This window comes from Arachis hypogaea, chromosome 13, assembly GCF_003086295.3.
Source record: "Arachis hypogaea cultivar Tifrunner chromosome 13, arahy.Tifrunner.gnm2.J5K5, whole genome shotgun sequence".
Taxonomy (NCBI): Eukaryota; Viridiplantae; Streptophyta; class Magnoliopsida; order Fabales; family Fabaceae; genus Arachis; species Arachis hypogaea.
In genome coordinates this window covers 8,926,565-8,944,917 of record NC_092048.1, presented here as the reverse complement: position 1 = coordinate 8,944,917, position 18,353 = coordinate 8,926,565, and the positions used below count along the sequence as shown (strand labels likewise).

The 18,353-nt window shown below is 35.1% G+C and overlaps 3 protein-coding genes across 7 annotated transcripts; 2 read left to right on the top strand and 1 right to left on the bottom strand.

The window, feature by feature from the left end:
- Positions 1-3,575: 3,575 nt before the first annotated feature.
- LOC112737035 (auxin transporter-like protein 5) lies at positions 3,576-5,766 on the bottom strand. The gene is made up of 4 exons (XM_025786742.3): positions 4,958-5,766; positions 4,777-4,874; positions 4,233-4,698; positions 3,576-4,060 (listed from the first exon to the last, which is right to left on the bottom strand). Exons 1-4 carry the CDS (start codon positions 5,603-5,605, stop codon positions 3,773-3,775), a joined length of 1,500 nt encoding a protein of 499 aa, XP_025642527.1. The 5' UTR covers positions 5,606-5,766; the 3' UTR covers positions 3,576-3,772.
- A 4,890-nt stretch (positions 5,767-10,656) lies between these two features.
- Positions 10,657-12,317, top strand: LOC112737033 (uncharacterized). 2 transcript variants are annotated; one of them, XM_025786741.2, is made up of 4 exons: positions 10,751-10,888; positions 11,158-11,496; positions 11,583-11,655; positions 11,726-12,317. In XM_025786741.2, the coding sequence occupies exons 2-4, from the start codon at positions 11,164-11,166 to the stop codon at positions 12,214-12,216; spliced, it is 897 nt and encodes a 298-aa protein (XP_025642526.1). In that variant the 5' UTR covers positions 10,751-10,888; positions 11,158-11,163; the 3' UTR covers positions 12,217-12,317. The 2 variants fall into 2 exon arrangements, with proteins under 2 accessions (XP_025642525.1, XP_025642526.1); XM_025786740.2 differs by having other exon boundaries at positions 10,657-11,496.
- Positions 12,318-12,569: 252 nt separating this feature from the next.
- On the top strand, positions 12,570-15,411 carry LOC112737032 (thaumatin-like protein 1b). Of its 4 annotated transcripts, XM_025786739.3 has the most exons (5): positions 12,646-13,017; positions 13,159-13,867; positions 14,737-14,840; positions 14,958-14,992; positions 15,088-15,411. In XM_025786739.3, exons 1-4 carry the CDS (start codon positions 12,957-12,959, stop codon positions 14,963-14,965), a joined length of 882 nt encoding a protein of 293 aa, XP_025642524.1. In that variant the 5' UTR covers positions 12,646-12,956; the 3' UTR covers positions 14,966-14,992; positions 15,088-15,411. The 4 variants fall into 4 exon arrangements, 3 of the variants coding, with proteins under 3 accessions (XP_025642523.1, XP_025642524.1, XP_025642522.1); XM_025786738.3 differs by having other exon boundaries at positions 12,570-13,017; positions 14,958-15,411; XR_003168865.3 differs by having other exon boundaries at positions 14,737-14,992.
- The last annotated feature ends 2,942 nt before the right edge of the window (positions 15,412-18,353 follow it).

Below are 18,353 nucleotides of genomic sequence, written 5' to 3'. Positions count from 1 at the left end.
ATGTTGAATTTTTAATGGAAACATTCTGTTTGAAGTCATCTTTCCTTTATCTATGAACCTTCCATTGTTATCAAATACAGTGCAATGTCCATGATAAGTTATCATCTTATATCACTTCTCAGATAATTGTCCCATACTCAATAAATTGTAATTAAGTTCAAGAGCATGGAAAATATCAGAAATATAACTCAGAAAATCATCCTTCAATCTAATTGGTATGTGTCATTTTCCTTCAATAGGGATCTTTGTACTATTACCAAACTTCAATAATAGTTTAACAGAATCATCTAATGAAGAAAAGAATTCCTTTCTACCAGGCATATGATTACTACAAGCATTATCCAAGTACCATATATTTTCATCTTCAATACATGAATTACTTGTAAATAATAAAGTCTGAGTACCCGAATTATCATCAATCTTTTGATGCTGATTTTTTGCAACGTGTACTTAATTGTTATTCACCATTTTGAACCTGCAATCTGCTGCTTTTTGTCCATACTTTTCACAATGAAAACAGTTGAAATTGGTTCTTTCTTGATAAAAATTGCCTCGACTTCTTCCTCGGTTGACAGGCCTGAAACTTGTTCCACCTCTTTCTTGATTAGGTGGTGTAAAATTATTGTAACTTCTTTGGTTGTAATTGCCACGACCTCTTTCTCTGAAACTTCCTCTGCCTATACTTTGAAAATTAAAACCACGACCTCGTCCTTCTTGTGTATGACTTAATTCTGTAACATTGTTTAAATTCACTTGACTTTTCAGGGCTTCTTCAGTTGATTTTTCTGACTTCTCCAATATTCTGCTGATGTGGCTTTCTATGGTTCCTTGCAACTCTGCAATCGGCATAATATCCATATCATGGGACTCTAGTATCGTAGTAACCACTTGTAGCACAACAATTCTATAAATATATCCACTCCTGACATGAAGGAGGTACGTTATTCATTTCGAATAACTTCATCTTTATCTTTTACTCTTACTGAGTGTTGGAGTGCGCCGCCCACCGCCGTCATCCTTACAAGAAGACGATGTTCTTTCTTCTCACTCTCAAGGAAAGCAAATTTAAGCACTAGCAAAACAGGCTATACCTTGGAGACCTATTTTCACACAGGAACACCATTGATAACCAACATCATCATCTTGATATGCATTAATACTAAGCTCTTGTGGTCTTTCTATTTTAATGTGATGAAAATATCTCTATATAATCATGCAATTTCTAATATCACATAAGTAAAATTTTATCTAGTCAGACAATTAAAAAAAATTTTGTTTTGTGAATACTCCTATGATAATATTTTTACATAAAAATAGCATTATGAATCATTAGATGAATTGATATATTTGAACTAAATATATTTGATTAATTATCTAAAAATCCACAATGTCATCTTAATATAAAAATGTCATCATGCGAGTATTTTTTTTTTTTTTTTTTTTTGGTAAATGGAACGCCTGACTTATTAGTTATTATACACCAACTCACAGAGATGTTATGTCTTTTACCGGTTACAGCCCAGTACATCACACTATTATAATTTTTTTATTTTCACACTTTTCTTAACTAAATTCAAACCATGGTATAATTTGTAGAATAATTATATAATATGATAGTTGACAAATTTTTATCTAAGTTTTACTTAACAAAATTTTTATTAATGCGTCAGAGGGATTTTCACTTGAATGAGGGTCTCTGATCTTTGTCTTGCAATATGTGTATCCGAGTTTGAGATTAGATTTAGCTGAGGAAACATTAGACGGGTGAGTGTTGTGAACTTGTGATTAATACTAGTTAAAGGTCGTTCCAAAAAATGTTAGCTGATATTAAATTGTAGTAGTTAGGTCTCTAGTTAGACTCAAAAAATATATTTAAAAGTTTAACTCTTTCCGGTAATTGAATTGAAATTGCTAGTAACGAAAGGAAAAGAAGATTAACAAAATCTATTGCTTTGCTTAATGTTTAATTTGTTACTTTATTAAAAATAGTTATCTGGAATAGAATAATGTCATATTACATATTTTTTCTTAATTATTCATGCAACTAAATTATTTTTAATTTCAAATTAAATGTAAAAAGAGTTAACAACTAGTAAAGACTACACTTGAATAGACTATAATTTCAAATCAAATGTATAATATTTTATATAATAGTCTAATCGCATTTGTTTTTTTTGGATGATCATTCACCCCTTCAATACAAAAAGTAGTTATCTTTATCGAAGTAGCATTACATAATTAGATGCAGATAGATATTAAAATTAAATTAAACTTGAATATTACATAAGGCTCAATTCTTTTTTGTAAGTATCTCTGTAAAACCTATTTATAATTACATTAAGCCACAAGTTTATAGCAACCAGTATATAATTATGAAAAATATTTTTCCAACATCAAAATGATCATAATATTGTATGTCAATATCATCAACTCAAATATCTTTAGAACTTGTTTAGGGGATTGCTAAACACCTAGTTGTTAATTCATATATATATACAAGGCTCCGAGTCCCAAGAAGAATACTTTGGTTACTCTTGTCTTTTTCCATTCAGGGAAAAGCAAATAATAAAGATAAAAATATAACTATCAATGAATAAGAGAACCAGTTTGGAGCTAGGCCGAAACCAAAGAAAGAAGCAAAGCTTGTCTCCAAAGTTGATAGCAGGGCTCTCCTCTTTTACCTTGAGAGAAAAAAAAAAGGGGTAGATCCAAATGAACTGATTAAAGTTGATGAGAGAAGATATTCTTTCAACTGAAAAGTCTCAAAGCTTTGTTATTGCAATTGTTCTTTCTTTTCCCTCTTTTTCCATTGCATGCCTGTTACATATTGAAAAAAAGAAAAGAAAAGCTGCTGTGTGTTCTCAGAACTCGCATGAAAGGTCTATTTGCTTTAGACGTATATCATAAGATCGCATTGTCACTGTATTTTTCAGCCACCCTTTTCAAGGGAGCTATGGATCTAGATAGGTAGATAGATAGATAGATACCTAATAATTATTAGATTCTCCCACCTACCTAACTCTATACATGACACATTTATTATATGTTATGTCAATTGGTACAGTATTCGTACACAGCAGCCTTTATTTGCTTTAGTTTCCAACTTTAATTTTGCTATGTATATTATTGATGATGATATACAGAAGTCTATGTAACACACTAACACTATATCACTGTTTACATATGCTACTCTTTGAATCAATGAAAAAAAGTCTGAGAAACATGTAAAAAAGCAAAAGATGCTCTCATCAGTAGTAACTACCATTCCTCTATCCTGGCTGAACGATTATATACCTTTGTTTCATCTCTAATCATTTTCAAGCCTGTACATTCATTGTTGTTGATTATAAAAGGCAGGCATTTCGTTTTTATGTTTTTCTATTTCCAAGGATATATGCCATACATTATATGAATCATGAGAGAACTTCTCTTTTCTTTCTTTGCTTTGATTCCTACTTTAATTATTGAACCTTTCATTATTATTATTCCACACATATTAAGATTGCAGAGAGCATGAGAAATTAAATTAAAGTGGTAAAGTAGTGTAAGATGAGAGCTAGAAGGGGTAAACAAACTAAGTGAAAAAGAAGAATACATTATGTGTTTGTTTTAATTATGGCATGACCAATACATAATAAATGCAGGACATGACTGAACTCTGATTCATCACATCGATCTCTCCTTAATTAATTAACAACAATGTAGCTATAGCTAGCTAGCAAGGAGTACTACATAACATGCATTGCACTTGCACCACCATTGATTGGGATAATCAGTGACCACCACGATGATGAAGAGGAGGAAGGGAGTGGTGGTGAGGGGAAGGAGCAGCAGCTGTGGCAGTGGCGGTAGCGTTGAGCTGATGTGGCAGCTGTGGTGGAGGGCACTGGTAACACTTAGTGAAGAGTCCAAAAGTGTCAATCTGGTGAATGAAGTTGACCATGCTAGCCCACCCTCCAAATCCAAAGCCTACTACTAGCACCCAGATTACCACAAACACATTGATGACATAGGTTCCGACCCATCTTCCCATAAACTTGGGAGGTTGCTCCACTGCATTCTGCATAAAAAGTTGAATTCATAATTTTAGATACAGAAGAAAGAAAATAGGTACTATTGTGATGATGTGACTTGTCTTTGAATAGTTTGGAGGACTGTGTACAATATTCTGTTATATAGGAAGCATTTTGATGAGATGTGTTTGTCTTGATCCTTGATGTAAGAATATATACCTGACGGGCAGAGGAGGATTTGAAGGTGAAGATGTGAGCAAGGGCAGGGATGATGTAAACAGTGAAGCTAACAAGGAGAGATCCAACGGTGGAGTTGATGGGGCCAAAGAAGGGGAATATGATGGCCAAGAACCATATGGGAATGACAACAGGCAGCCTCACTAGTGCACGCTTGCAGAGGCTCTTGCATTCATGCATTCCAATTGCTTTCTCCCACACAAAGTATAACGGGGTGCATGCAAACCCAAATGTTATGAACTGGTGGATCAGCATCAAAATGACAGCCATGTCCCTGAATGGGGATCTTGGCAGCAGAGCAAATGCGTTTGAGTGGTTCAGAAGCATGTCTCCGAATGCCCAATACACTGCTGCCGCCGATGGAAGCGTCAATGTCAGCACATATATTGTTGCCACTAAGTATATGCTCTTGAACTTCTGTGGCTTCCACATTGCGTGCATTATCTCTCTGTACACAACAAACCATTCAAAACAAGGGCATTTTCGGGTATACAGAAATAAATAATGAATCATGTATGTGTCTTACACAGTAACAGCATGTCCCCCGAAGGTGTAGAGAATGTTTGTGGCCCCCGTAAAATACAAAACCAACTTGGTCGGACCGGAATGCTTAACTCCTTCCACCTACTCCATCCATCATTATTAATACATATGTATGTATGAATGAATGAATGCATAATAAATAAACAAAACAAGACATATAATACCTGGCCGTGAAGGAGAGAAGCAACGGTGAGATACCAGGCAGTGTAAGTGGTCATAAGAAGACCCAAGAAAGACCAGATTCTGTAGTTATGAAAAGAAGGAATGAAGACGGTGGTGGCACAGCAAGCACCAAAGATATAAGTCCAAGTCCTCTTATCAAGATTATCGTTGATGTAATATATGTTGCTGGCACAGGCGATGAGTTGGATAACAGATCCAAACAGAAGAAACGTGCAGTTAAACGCCAAACCCACGTTCCTCCAGTGCTTCCCCAGGAGTCCATCAAGAACCTCGAACCACTGGATCACGTGGTTCCTGAAGTTCACCTTCTCTCTCTCTTTTCGAGTTCTGTATTCTACGTACAGTATGCTTATCAGGTACGCCGTCCAGCTACCTAGCAAACCGTACAGTAGTTGGAATGCTATGCCGGACGCCATGCCTAGCTGAGAGAAGGAGTATGGCAATGTTAGAAGCACTTGTGCTACTTGGTTTGATGCGCAGCTGAACCATGCGTCGTACACTGAACCGCCGTGCCATAACAGGCTTGATACCCTGCTTTTCATGTCTTTTCCCTTCCCTCCTTCGCTTTCCATTTCTACGTAGTTACCCGCTATTACTGTTTCTACCACCTTATCTGATGACGATGCCATTTTTTATGCAGTTTCTTCTTCTTCTTCTTCTTCTTCTTCTTGGTGTGGAAGCTAAGAAAGTGGTTGTGGTGTGTGATTGATGATGAGATGAGATGAGATTTGGAAAAGACTTGTGTCGATGGCGCTATATATATACACCACACAACACTAAAAGGAAGAGAGAAAAGAGACACTCTATTCTTGGGAATCGAGTCAAATCCACTCTCTTTTTTCATTTCTTTTTTTTTAAAAAAATTACAAATAATAATTTGAATAGGAATCCGGCTAATTTTTTTTATATTGTTTAAATACATGTGTAATACATTGTTATTGGAAGATTTGGTTTTTTTTATATGGTGTTTTATTTAAATCGGACGGTCCGATTTGTTTGAAGAAAAAAATAAACTACAAATCGGAGGGTCCGATTTATTTGAAGAAAAAAATATATTACAAATCGGAGGTCCGTTTCGTATTTTTTAATTTTTTTATTTATTATAAAAATCGGACGGTCCGATTTTAACATTAAATTTTTTTTTTATTTTCGAAATCACAAATCGGACCATCCGATTTCTGATTGTTGGTTTAAAAAATGAAACAAATCGGAGGGTCTAAATTGTTTAAACCATACCAGCGTAAAACTCATCTCTTCTCACATCATTGTGAGATACACTCCTCTCTCTCTCACATAAAAAAGAAAAAGCGGTAGAATGACAAATAAAATCTTAAAAATATATATTTAGAATAAATTAATTTAAAAAAAAATATTAATAAATTTTTTTAAAATAATAAATACGAACAAGTTAATTTAAATTTAAATTTTTTATTTTAATTATAAGAATTCATTTAAAAATAATATATTTATATTCATTATCTTAAAAATTTTATTCATATTTTTTTAAAAATTTATTTATCTAAAATATAAATTCTCATAAATTTATTTATCATCGTAATCTGACGATTTAAAACAACAACCTGCTTTGGTAAAAATATTTTCATAACATATGAGATATTATTGGGTTGATATTATTCCAATATATAATGTAATGTAATTTTATGTAAAAAGCTAGGTTGGTGCCATTCGATGAAATCCCTTGGTTATGGAGCCCCTTTATGGTAATTACAACTTTTGTTCTTATTACTATACCTTAATGCTCGCATCTTGGTTTGGTTAGCTTCTTTGTCACTAGTATATAAGTATAAGTTTATTTAACTTGCTTGAAATATGAATTAAAAGGCCCTAACATAAAATTGCATATTTTAGGGAGCGTGATTGGCTTGTCCGCACGAGCGGGGTGCCTCGCTTCCCGAGCATAATGATCATCATAATCCTGTGAATTCCCACTTAATTAACCAAATAAAATCAATCATCTTCACTATTCTATTCTATGTATTTCCCTCAATTTGCCATTCTTTATTATATACCTACTGCAACATACCAGAGTCGGTATGAATATTATACCATTTATTTATATAACTCAATTAACAAACACTGTATAGTAGTTTTTGTCCTTGCTTCAAGACTCGAGGTAGCTTGACCAATTTGAATGCTTTTACATTTGCCAAAGTTGAATCTACCTTCAATAAACTTCTAACTAGCTAGATAGTTTTAAACTTTTAATTTAATGTATACATACATAGCTTGACATATTTAGCTGTGTTTAATTATATATGGTGTTGGCATGTGGAAAACAGAAGATATAACACGGCACATGATATATAGTATAGATTTGTTGAAGAAGAACAAGGTAAAAACATTGGAGAGGACAGAATAAAAAGGATTAAATTATTAAGAAAAATAAGGAAGCTAAGAGAAGGAGTGAAGAGGGAAATAATAAGATAGTAGACCACATGATTGCAGCCAAACGGGCGTGGTCGCTTTGCAACTCCAACAAAGCTGCTTTTATCACATGGCCAACAATTTCAAACTCACCTTATTCCCATTTGCATTTCCATACACATAGTAAATACCAAATAAATCTTATATTTATTTCTACTTTTTTTTTTATTTTCCACATATAAGCTCACAATCACTTATTATTCTTCTTTATTCTTGAATATTCTATGCAATGTATATGTATATGTATAACACTCTAAATAATGTAATGGGCTTAGGGGATTGAATTAGGACAAATACATAGACAAAACATTGGTAGAATTGTTAGATCATGTGCCCTTGCCCAGATGCATCTCCCCAATTTTTAATATTTATCATGATTTTCCTTGGTATCCCTAATATTCTCTAATGTCTTCTCCTTGAAACAACAAATAATATTCTATTTATTTTCTCTCATATAATCCTCTAGATTCTCTTTGTTTTTTCCCCATCTTCTTCCAATAAGAAAGCTATAATACTATCTCAATTATTTTTCTATTTTTTTATTTTGTTACAGTGATACTTTTTCTTTTTCTTTTTTATATTTTTCCTGTCTAATAAAACAAATAAAAAGAGCCAAAACTTTGTTTGAGTTGTGTCACGCATTTATTCGGCAAATACATTTTTAGGCCTTTAAAGGCTACGTAGAAAATTACAGCACATTTCCAATAGTAGGTGAAAATGAAAAAAGTGTTGCATTTTCTTTCACCCCTCGTTTTCAATTTCATTGTCCTGAAATTTTCTGACTGTGGTCCAAACAACTCAGCAAGAAAAAAGTTACTATGGTATTACCACTTTACCAGCCTTCAAATTTGTCCTTTTTAGAAAAGAATTTGAGTGAGTTGGCTAAAGAGATCACTGATTATTCTCCTTCTTCTCATGATGGTAAACCATGATGAGTTTGTCTCTTTTATCAATGTTAATAAGAAAATCATTTTTACCTAGCTAGTAGTAGTGCGTGGTCTTGATCATACCATACTATAACCAAAATACATATAAATCATTATAATAATAATTACATTAAATTAAATTGAATAATATCCACAAAAGAAGTAAAATTGTTTTGGCATAGCAAAACATATTCATGAAGAATGTTGGTCATAATAATTTTCTATAGTCACTGGGACCAGAAACATTCTCTGTAGCTTCTGTCTCCTTGACCACCTTCATTTCCATTGCTACATTGTGTGTGGTTTAATTTGCTCTAATGAAAATTCCTTGCATCAATAATTAATCAAACACACCCTTTAATTTGCACTTTGCTGATTGCTCATTAGTGTTAATGTAGCTATATATGTATATATGGGACAAGTGTACCTTTTTAATGTTTCTAACTTTGGATAGAATGAATTTGTAGCAACCTTCATTGTCAGGTGAAGTGGTGGTTAACGTGGGAGTCTACATAATTAGCCACATTCAGTGTGTTGTGCACGTTTTTAACCAATTCCGAAGCAAAATGATGTTCAAGGCTAAGGCCAAATTCCCCATTTTCTGAATCAATTATTATTACTTCTTATCACTACTTATGAGTTTTTACTTACATAGCCGATTTCCAAGAATAGTGTTTGTTGTATCTACTATATTTTATGAAATGAAATAGTTTGCTTCATGTTTACGACAGAGCCAATCATATGAACAATAAGGCCTTAATTAATTAATTGAAAAACAACAAAATTCAATTTTTGTTTGAAGCTAATTAATTAACCAACAAAGGTGGTTGCTGATTGGTGATCTACTATGGACATTGCAAACAAGGAATAACTAACTGTTTTCTTTTCTTTTCTTTTCTTTTATTTTTCAAATCAAAACTTTGGACCAAAATGAACTTTATGATAAGGCATGCTAGTTTCAACATGGTGTTTTTTCTTGGGCCATATCACTGTCCTTAATTAAGGTAGGGGACCATGGATGAAAAACAGAAAGTTGCATTGTGTGATTTCAATGGAATGATATAGATATAGTTTTTAGAGACAAACAAGATTTTTCAAGTCTTAAACTATGCATGCTTGTGTTGTATCTGTCGGAATCAAGAAACAACATGGATATCCATTTTGCCTGCTAAAGTTGGTAGCATGCTATATGCTGTTTAATTTAGTTGGTGATGAAAGTGTGAAACTCCTAGAGAGATCTTGAGAATGAACAAGTCAAAAACTTATAAAGACCAATGATTTTTCAAAGGGATATATATTCTTTCTCAATTCGGATAAAAGTTGTAGAGAATACTATTGATGACAACAACTCAGTCTGATTATATTAGTGTGGCAATAATGTGATCATACAATATATAATCATCCATCAAATAGCATACAGTTCAAAATTGATTGTCAAAGTTAAAACACTATGAATAATAGGAAAAACTATGAAACTATATTATATCTTGATATGCAATTATGCATGCTTAAACACATGAGAAAATAAAATTGACCGTTAGGACTATATGTTCTTTAATGATTAAAAAGGTTAAAACACATTATAATATCTCCTTTCTTGCTGTGATATTTTTGTGGGTCTTGGAGCTTTAGGCTTTTGGGTAGGCATGGGACAGCCCAAAACCTGCATTGACTTAGTGAAATTGATTCAAGTTCATGAGGTGTGTGTGTTGGGGGGGTCCTTAGTTTTTGCACCAATTAATAGTTGCTGATGCAACTTTGGTCAACCTTAATTATTTTGCAAAGATGCAAATGTGTATGTTTTATAATTGCTTTTGATGTTATGATTTCTCCACAAACACCATCATAACTCATAAGGAGGCTCATATTTATTGCCTCCATGCTGGGGCCTTCCCCTGTGACCAAAAGAATCCTATCATTTTCACAATAAACCTTTTTGCATCACTTTAGTCCCTTCTTTTGCACTGTGAAGATCCAACCAAATATTCTGTATCATTTTCAGCCACTTTATTTATCTTGTCATTCTTACATATTCCTTCAAATCATCACTTGTAGTGTACACATTTTGACACTTTGACACTTTGACACTTTTGACATTAATTACATTAACTGCTACTACCACTTTTTTTTTGGTAGTATATACTAAACATATTTGAGGCCCAATATTTGTTTGGCCCAACTTTTAGCCAAAATCTTCATGTTGGGCCAATCAGAGATCAAGCCCACTATGAAAGCCAGTGGCTATGGACTAATGTTGCAGTTTAATTTATTTTATCCCAAGAAAGCCCATATCTGATTTTGTTTTGCTGGCATGACACGTGGCATAAAGGGTCAAACCAGAAGCAGACAGATCAGTATATATATAACTTGGTTAATGGTTATTATGCAGCTGATTCCGTCATTTTGGTCATGAAAGATTTCTCTTGTTATCAAGCATAGCATTATTATGAGCTTTTGGTGTTGGATTGTCACAGTTTACTCTTGAGGTCCATTCTTGATTTCTTGCTACAAAAATACAATATAAGAATTGACTTCTTTCAGGTACTTATTTTACTAGCTAGCTAGTGATTAATCATTCATTACATAAATGACATATACGTTTGCTTTTGAATTATACATATGATTTTTTTAGCCTTTGAGTTGAAATTTGAATCTTAGTCGTACTGCATAAGGATAGATATGCTTTTGAGACTTATCGTTTGTGATATATCAATGTTCCTTGACTATGTCACAAAAACAAAGAAGGAAGTGATTGGAGGCTTTATATTAATGTGTTGAAAAACTGTAAACCACTAAACCTCCTACCCCAGACAAAAATGTCAGCCGGACAAGATGGATTTCTAGGCCGATCGAAGGCGGAATGGACGCCGACTCGCGACGCGTACTTGGTGGAACTACTCAGAGAGCAGCACAAGAATGGAAGAACAGCTTACAATGAATTCAAGAATGAAGTGATTAAGGCTGTCACATGGGATTTCAACAAGAAGTTTTGCTTGAACTTGGAAGAGAATCAAATCAAGAATCGATACAATGTTATGAAGAAAGATTATGGTGTTGTCAAAACACTACTTAGTCACAAGGAATTTGCCTGGGATGAAACTAGGCACATGGTTGTGGCTGATGATAAAGTTTGGGACAGTTATATTATGGTAACTAACTAAGTATCTTCATTCTTCAAGGCATATGTAAGTTTATGTATCAAATTTTGGTGTTATGTTTTGTGTGCTACTTTTAGGTAAGATGTGAAGCTAGACCTTTTCGGCGCAAGAGCTTCCCTCTGTATAAACAGATGGCAATCATATTTGAAGGTGAAGCCACGATCAATTTATCTATGGTGTTTGTGGAATTCAATAACAAGTTATGGCTTGTTGAATGCAGGGGAAAGAGGCACTCCAAAAGCTCATTTTCCAAGTGGAGCAATAGCTACAGCAGAAGAAGGAAATAGCTACACAGAAACGGTCCGGTCTTCAGAACCATGTAATCTTCCAACACAAGTAATTGATGGCACGCTTGATTCTGATTCGATAATCCGGATCAACAACCTGCGAATCAAGAAGAACAAATTTGTCAGTCCAAGCGAATCATTTCGCAAGAAAAGAGCACACTGCAAATTTGGCGAAACTATAGAGAACGTCTTGTATGAGGTTTTTACAGCAGCTAAGTGCAAAGCCAAGCAGAGAAATGAAGCCAATGCAACAATGTATAAGAACTGCTTGGTGGAATTGCAGAAATTGGAGGAGTTGGATGAGTTTGAGTTTGCAAAGGCTGTTAATGCTCTTAAAGATGACAAGAACGCCATTGCTTTCATGACTATAAAAGGGCCTAGACGTTTAACTTGGTTAAGGTCTTTATGGCACTCAGAGCAGTAACATTGATAGTCAATTTGGCAGAATTAGACAATCATGTTTCAACAAAAAATTCTATTCTTCTGAGATTAATATTTACCTATGCATTCTTTATTCACTTGGGATCATATTTGCTATGACTAATTTATGATTTATGGGAAGAGACCACTTCTCTTTTTAAAGCACAAGTTATAACAACATGCAAAATCTTGGAACCAGGAACACTCTAGCATGGGGTCCCTTGCTTATTGGTTACTACTGACAGACAGTTAAGCTTCTTTTATAGTTTTATCAAAGCAAATCTAATTTCTTTCTAAAAAGTGCTACCTTCTAATGCTATTAATATAAGAAATTCAGTATTAGAAGGAAAATAAGGAAAAGTTGGCAATGGGGCGTAAGTGGCATAGTTCCGTTCTATAAATAGTAGAACCTGTGGCTAGTGTTTAGTGGTTAGTGGTTACTTAAGATAAAGGTTAGCAAAATCAAAAAGAATAGAAAGGATTTTTTTTTCTTTTTTCTTTTTGGCGGTAAAGACTATATTATTATTGGAGCTAACTCAGCTAAGAAACAGTGAAGTGAGTCAGCAAACAGAAACCAGAAATTTACCCAAGCAAGAAAAAAAACAGAAAAGCAAAGCAAAAATAAAGAACCAAAACACCACTCAACTTGATTCACACACAGAAAATAAAGTGAAATTCTGTGATCTGATCAAATCAAAGCTTTGATCTTTGCTGTTAAACTAAGCCAATCTTCCATCCCTCCCAATGGGTCGCCTTGTCCTCTTTCTCACTATCATCGTCTTCTTCGCATTCTCTTTCTTCTCAGGTAACAATACTCTTTCTTCTCATTCTTCATAACCCAAACAAAAAACACTCGGAAACTCGAACTAAAGATTTAAAAAAACCTATCTTTTTGCAGTGTAATAAGGCCTGTTTTCTTCAAAATTCGTTCTTTCTCTTTTTGCAGAGGTAGAATCAGCGCGGTTCAGGGTTATTAACAAGTGCCGCCACCCAATATGGCCGGGGCTTCTCTCCGGCGCCACCTCGCCGCCGCTACCGACCACCGGCTTCCTCCTCAACGCCGGAAGATCGAGGACAATCACCATCCCAAGGTCCTGGTCGGGTCGGATTTGGGCGAGGACACTCTGCGGCCAAGACTCCGACGGAAAGTTCTCGTGCGTCACCGCAGACTGCGGCTCCGGCAAGGTGGAGTGTGGTGGCGGGGGAGCAAAGCCGCCGGCAACATTAGCGGAGTTCACTCTCAACGGAGCTGACGGGCTTGACTTCTATGACGTGAGCTTGGTCGACGGTTACAACCTTCCGATGCTGATCGTGGCTCAGGGAGGGACGAGAGGAGGGTGCAGCGCCACCGGGTGCCTGGTGGACTTGAACGGTGCGTGTCCTTCAGATCTGAGAGTGGCGCGTGGGAATGGAACTAAAAGTGGTAGAGGTGGTGGGGTCGCGTGCAGAAGCGCGTGTGAGGCGTTTGGGGACCCAAGGTATTGTTGCAGTGAGGCTTACTCTACGCCTGACACGTGTGGCCCTTCGGCTTACTCGCTTTACTTCAAACACGCTTGCCCACGCGCGTATAGCTACGCGTATGATGACAAAACCAGCACTTACACGTGTGCTTCCGCTAATTACTTAATCATTTTCTGCCCTTTGCCTTACACCAGGTAATTTCTCTCAGTCAAAATTACTATTTTGACCATATAGTAGATAGTCATAGTGATAGTTATATTCATATATTAGTGTATATTGCTGTATATTAATATTATTATATTTCCTAAGATGCGTTAGTTGATAATTGTGAGTGAGGCAACTGGGCAATTCTTTATGTTTTTAGTGCATGATTGGTGTGGAAGCTTATTGAAGGTTGGATTATTTTTTGGTATTTTCTTTTTTCCAATGTTTCGTTGTCCATGTCGTAGATAATTGACTTCATGTTTTGTGGTCTAAAGTTGAGGGTCCATTCATGGATTGGTTGGGTGAGCTTTTTCCTTTGTGCTATGTTCTCGAATATACTAAATTAATCATCATATACTTAATTGGAATTTGGTAATTTGAATCATTTTTTCATAACAATTTAATTGGTTTACATGTTCAATAATTTTTCTTTGCAAGGTTGGAAGTTAGTCAGCTGTTTTTCTAATTACATTTATGATTTGATCTCTGAACCAATGTAAACAAACTAAAGTCTCTAAGTCTCTTTAATTATCTTAGTGAACAGAAGAAACAAACAAGTTATTCATAATTCCATATGCTTAGAAGTGGTCATGCTTCCTAAAAATTTTGTGGTGTTTTGGATTCTGATGATTCTTATCCTAACACCAAATCATAAAATGGAACCAAAAGGGTATGCACACTCAATATTTCACATACTTTAGACAGTTAGACGTGTCTTCTTCTAAGTAGTGCATAATGTGGCAAAATTGCCAGTGCATCCATAGCTAGTTTTCTTCTTGTATCTCCGGCCTTCGGCTTTTAAGTGTCATGTTTTGGATGGATCTAACATGTGCCATGTACTTTGTTTCGACTTGAACAGCCAAAAGGTGCTTGGAGCAAGAAAAGATGGCGTGCCGCTTCCTCTGGTAAACAAAACTATGATGTACTTATCAAGGCCACACTCTGGCAGTTCTTCATCCTCAGGTCCGACCCGAACACAGAGTATTGTAGCTTATGTTGTCGCCATCGCGGTGGCATTTTTCCTCTTCTGCCCTTGTTTACATGCCTTATGATGACTTCCCTTTTGCATGGACAATTCAGGCAGATAGTGAGGCTCAATCTTAATTCTAGCAACTGTAAGAGTTCTTCAATCTTCATGCTGTTTCGCTCCTCACTTTTTTTCCACATTAAAGTATCAAATGGCTGGTGCTGATTCCACTCAATCATGCAGGACTTGAAGGATATGATGTAGGAAACATTGTAAATTTCTTTTAACTTTTTTATGTCATATCGTTTCTTTGACGTTAACATTGCAATATCCTCTATTCCGATTTTTATGATGAGAGAGGCTTCAAGAGTTTCCAAGTAGTAGTACTCTGGAGTCTGGAGTCTGGAGTCAGATTTTGCAAGTTATGAGAGGCTCTATGGTACTTCAGACTTTATATAACTACAACAAAGGACTGTGTACATTGAAGTTTATGGATTGATGTTTTGTGCAGAGTTCTTCAATCAGTATTAAATTTAAAATTTATACGATAGAAACGCTTGAAGCCAATGGATTTGCATGAGTATCATTGTTACAAGTTTCCACCAATGCCCATACTCGAGGAATGGGAAATAATGTTTGCGTTACTTTTTGGGTATGGGAGCAATGGACTTATCATGTTGCACGGGTCTTGTTGCTAGTCTTAAAGTGTGGCCCATTCTTTGGTCCGAAAAGCATGGCCCCATTAGTATATATCTAATGGATCATAGATAAATGAGTAAATGACTTAAAAAAACACAACTTTTGGGGAGAGAATATATTAAAAAATTATATACCAGAAAATCACCAAAAAAATATTAAAAACTAAAAGCAACAGCTAAATTAGTCATCTGTATAAAATACATGTTGAAATATAAAATATATATTAAAAATGAGTTAAATAATATATTTATATACAAATACATAGTGGTTAATTTGGTAGTTGATTTTTTTTTTTTAAATTAAGAGTGAGAGATTTAAACCCAAGACCTCAAGGTGAGGATGAAACGACTATTGAATTATAGCTCGATGGCAGCTGATTTTTTGTTTGCACGTAATAATTTTGTAAAACCAAATTAACTACAAAAATCCATAAATTGTACCCTTGTTAAATCGATCGTGGCACAAGCAAAACATTTTGTTCGAAAGTTTTATTCAGCCCAATGATATTTTTTATTTCATTGTTAAAAAAAATCATTATCAAGAGATAGTATTTCTTGTGGTTATACTAATAGAACCCATGGGGAGGGAAAGGGATGAGTTAGGGTATAACTTGTTCCAAAAAAGGAGATAGTATTTCTTTAGACTAATATAATGTTATGCAATAATGAACTTAATTTTAATATATTATTATGAAAATTTGAATAAAGGTTGACTGTGCTACATTACATTAATTGACTAAATATTTTGTTCTCTGATTGAGACTGATTCCTTCATTCCAAAAGGGATACATACTAATAACATAAGGACTTTATAAACTCATATTCTTATAACATCCCTCGCTCGCTTTATAATATTCTTATGACTATTCCATCCTATCGCTAATTATGTGCAATTTTTAAAGAATCGCTTATTTCTTACTCCTTTCTAGTTTCATCTATACGGAAAGATGAATGACCAAATCTTCACCCTTTCATATTTAACAAGAAACATTATTCTATTATCATAATACAAGTTTAATTATCATTCTACATGATAATATATTAATATTCATGGATCTTATCAGTCTTTGGGCACGAAAGAAGGAGAAAAATGTATATATAGAATTGCAAAGAGTCGTGAAAGAAGAACAAGAGATTTGGATCAAGTTAAGTGCATAAAGGACAAGGATAGAGAGGTGTTGGCTCAAGAGGAGAAGATTAATAAAAGGTGGAAGAGCTACATCTACGAGTTATTCAATGAGGGACAGAAGACTCTTTCGAGCCTTGGTCGGTTATGCACAAGGGAAGAAGATCAAAACTTTGACTACTATCGAAGGATTCGAGACTTCGAGGTAAAAGAGGCTCTAAAGCAGATGAAAAATAGCAAGGTAGTAGGACCTGATAATATCCCGATTGAGATTTGGAAGGGTCTTGGAGAAAAAGGCATCAACTGGTTAACCAAGCTTTTTAATGAGATTTTAAGGTCAAAGAAGATGCCTGATGAGTGGAGAAAGAGCACCTTGATACCTATCTACAAGAATAATGGGGATATACAAAGTTGCGAAAACTATAGAGGGATCAAGCTTATGAGTCATACCATGAAGTTATGGGAAAGGGTGATAGAACGGAGGTTGAGAAAAGAGACACAAGTAACAAAGAACCAATTTGGATTTATGCCAGACAGGTCTACCACTAAAGCGATATACCTATTAAGAAGGATGATGGAGAGGTATCGTAGTGATAAAAGGGATCTACATATGGTGTTTATTGATTTGGAAAAAGCGTATGATAGAGTACCAAGGGATGTCTTATGAAAGGTTTTAGAAAAGAGGAGAGTAAGGATCGCATAGATTCGTGCAATTAAAGGCATGTATAATGGGGTCACAACTAGTGTGAAGACTCAAGGTGGTGTGACAGAGGAATTTCCTATTGGTATAGGATTATACCAGGGATCATCCTTAAGTCCATACATTTTCACATTAGTCTTGGAAGTACTCATAGAGCACATCCAAGAGCCTGTGCATGGTGCATGCTTTTTGCCGATGATATCGTCCTTATGGGAGAGTCAAGGGAAGACCTAAATAAGAAGTTGGAGTTATGGAGAGAAGCTCTAAAAGTGTATGGTCTGCGCATAAGCCGTAGCAAGACGGAATATATGGAATGTAAGTTCAGTCTGAGAAGGGAAAATCCTAATATAGAGGTGAAGATTGGAGAAAACATCCTACGAAAAGTTAAAAGTTTTAAGTATCTTGGGTGCATCATACAGGATAATGGAGAGATTGAACAGGATGTAAATCATAGGATCCAAGCAGGTTGGTCAAAATGGCGGTGTGCATCTGGTTTTATATGCGACAAAAAAGTGCCTTTAAAACTTAAAGGTAAATTCTATCGCACCGCTATAAGATCGGCTATGCTTTATGATACGGAGTGTTGGGCGGCTAAAGAAGAACACGAACATAAGATAAGTATGACAGAGATGAAGATGTTGAGATGGATGAGTGGTCATACGCGATTGGATAAAATAAGGAACGAAGATATAAGGGAGAGAGTTGGAGTAGCACCAATTGTGGAAAAGATGGTTAAATCGCGTCTCAAGTGGTTTGGACATGTGAGAAGAAGACCGATAGAACATCCAGTCAGGAAGGTGAATGAGATGGAAGATGGACAAGGGGTGAAAGGCAAAGGAAGACCTAAGAAGACCATCTATGAGGTAGTCAAACGAGATCTACATGTAAACAGTCTCTCTGTAAACATGATATATGACAGAGTACAATAGCATCGTTTGATTCATGTAGCCAATCCCACTTAGTGGGACAAGACTTTGTTGTTGTT

Excerpts from the sequence above, each read along its gene's own strand:
- LOC112737033 (XM_025786740.2), top strand. The coding sequence starts at position 11,164 with ATGTCAGCCGGACAAGATGGATTTCTAGGCCGATCGAAGGCGGAATGG. Across the intron at positions 11,497-11,582 it reads TTTGGGACAGTTATATTATG|GTAAGATGTGAAGCTAGACC; the intron begins GTAACTAACTAA and ends TGCTACTTTTAG. Across the intron at positions 11,656-11,725 it reads GATGGCAATCATATTTGAAG|GGGAAAGAGGCACTCCAAAA; the intron begins GTGAAGCCACGA and ends TGTTGAATGCAG.
- LOC112737035 (XM_025786742.3), bottom strand. The coding sequence starts at position 5,605 with ATGGCATCGTCATCAGATAAGGTGGTAGAAACAGTAATAGCGGGTAAC. Across the intron at positions 4,699-4,776 it reads GGGGGACATGCTGTTACTGT|AGAGATAATGCACGCAATGT; the intron begins GTAAGACACATA and ends TGTTGTGTACAG. Across the intron at positions 4,061-4,232 it reads AATCCTCCTCTGCCCGTCAG|AATGCAGTGGAGCAACCTCC; the intron begins GTATATATTCTT and ends CTTTTTATGCAG.
- LOC112737032 (XM_025786737.3), top strand. The coding sequence starts at position 12,957 with ATGGGTCGCCTTGTCCTCTTTCTCACTATCATCGTCTTCTTCGCATTC. Across the intron at positions 13,018-13,158 it reads CGCATTCTCTTTCTTCTCAG|AGGTAGAATCAGCGCGGTTC; the intron begins GTAACAATACTC and ends CTCTTTTTGCAG. Across the intron at positions 13,868-14,736 it reads TGCCCTTTGCCTTACACCAG|CCAAAAGGTGCTTGGAGCAA; the intron begins GTAATTTCTCTC and ends CGACTTGAACAG.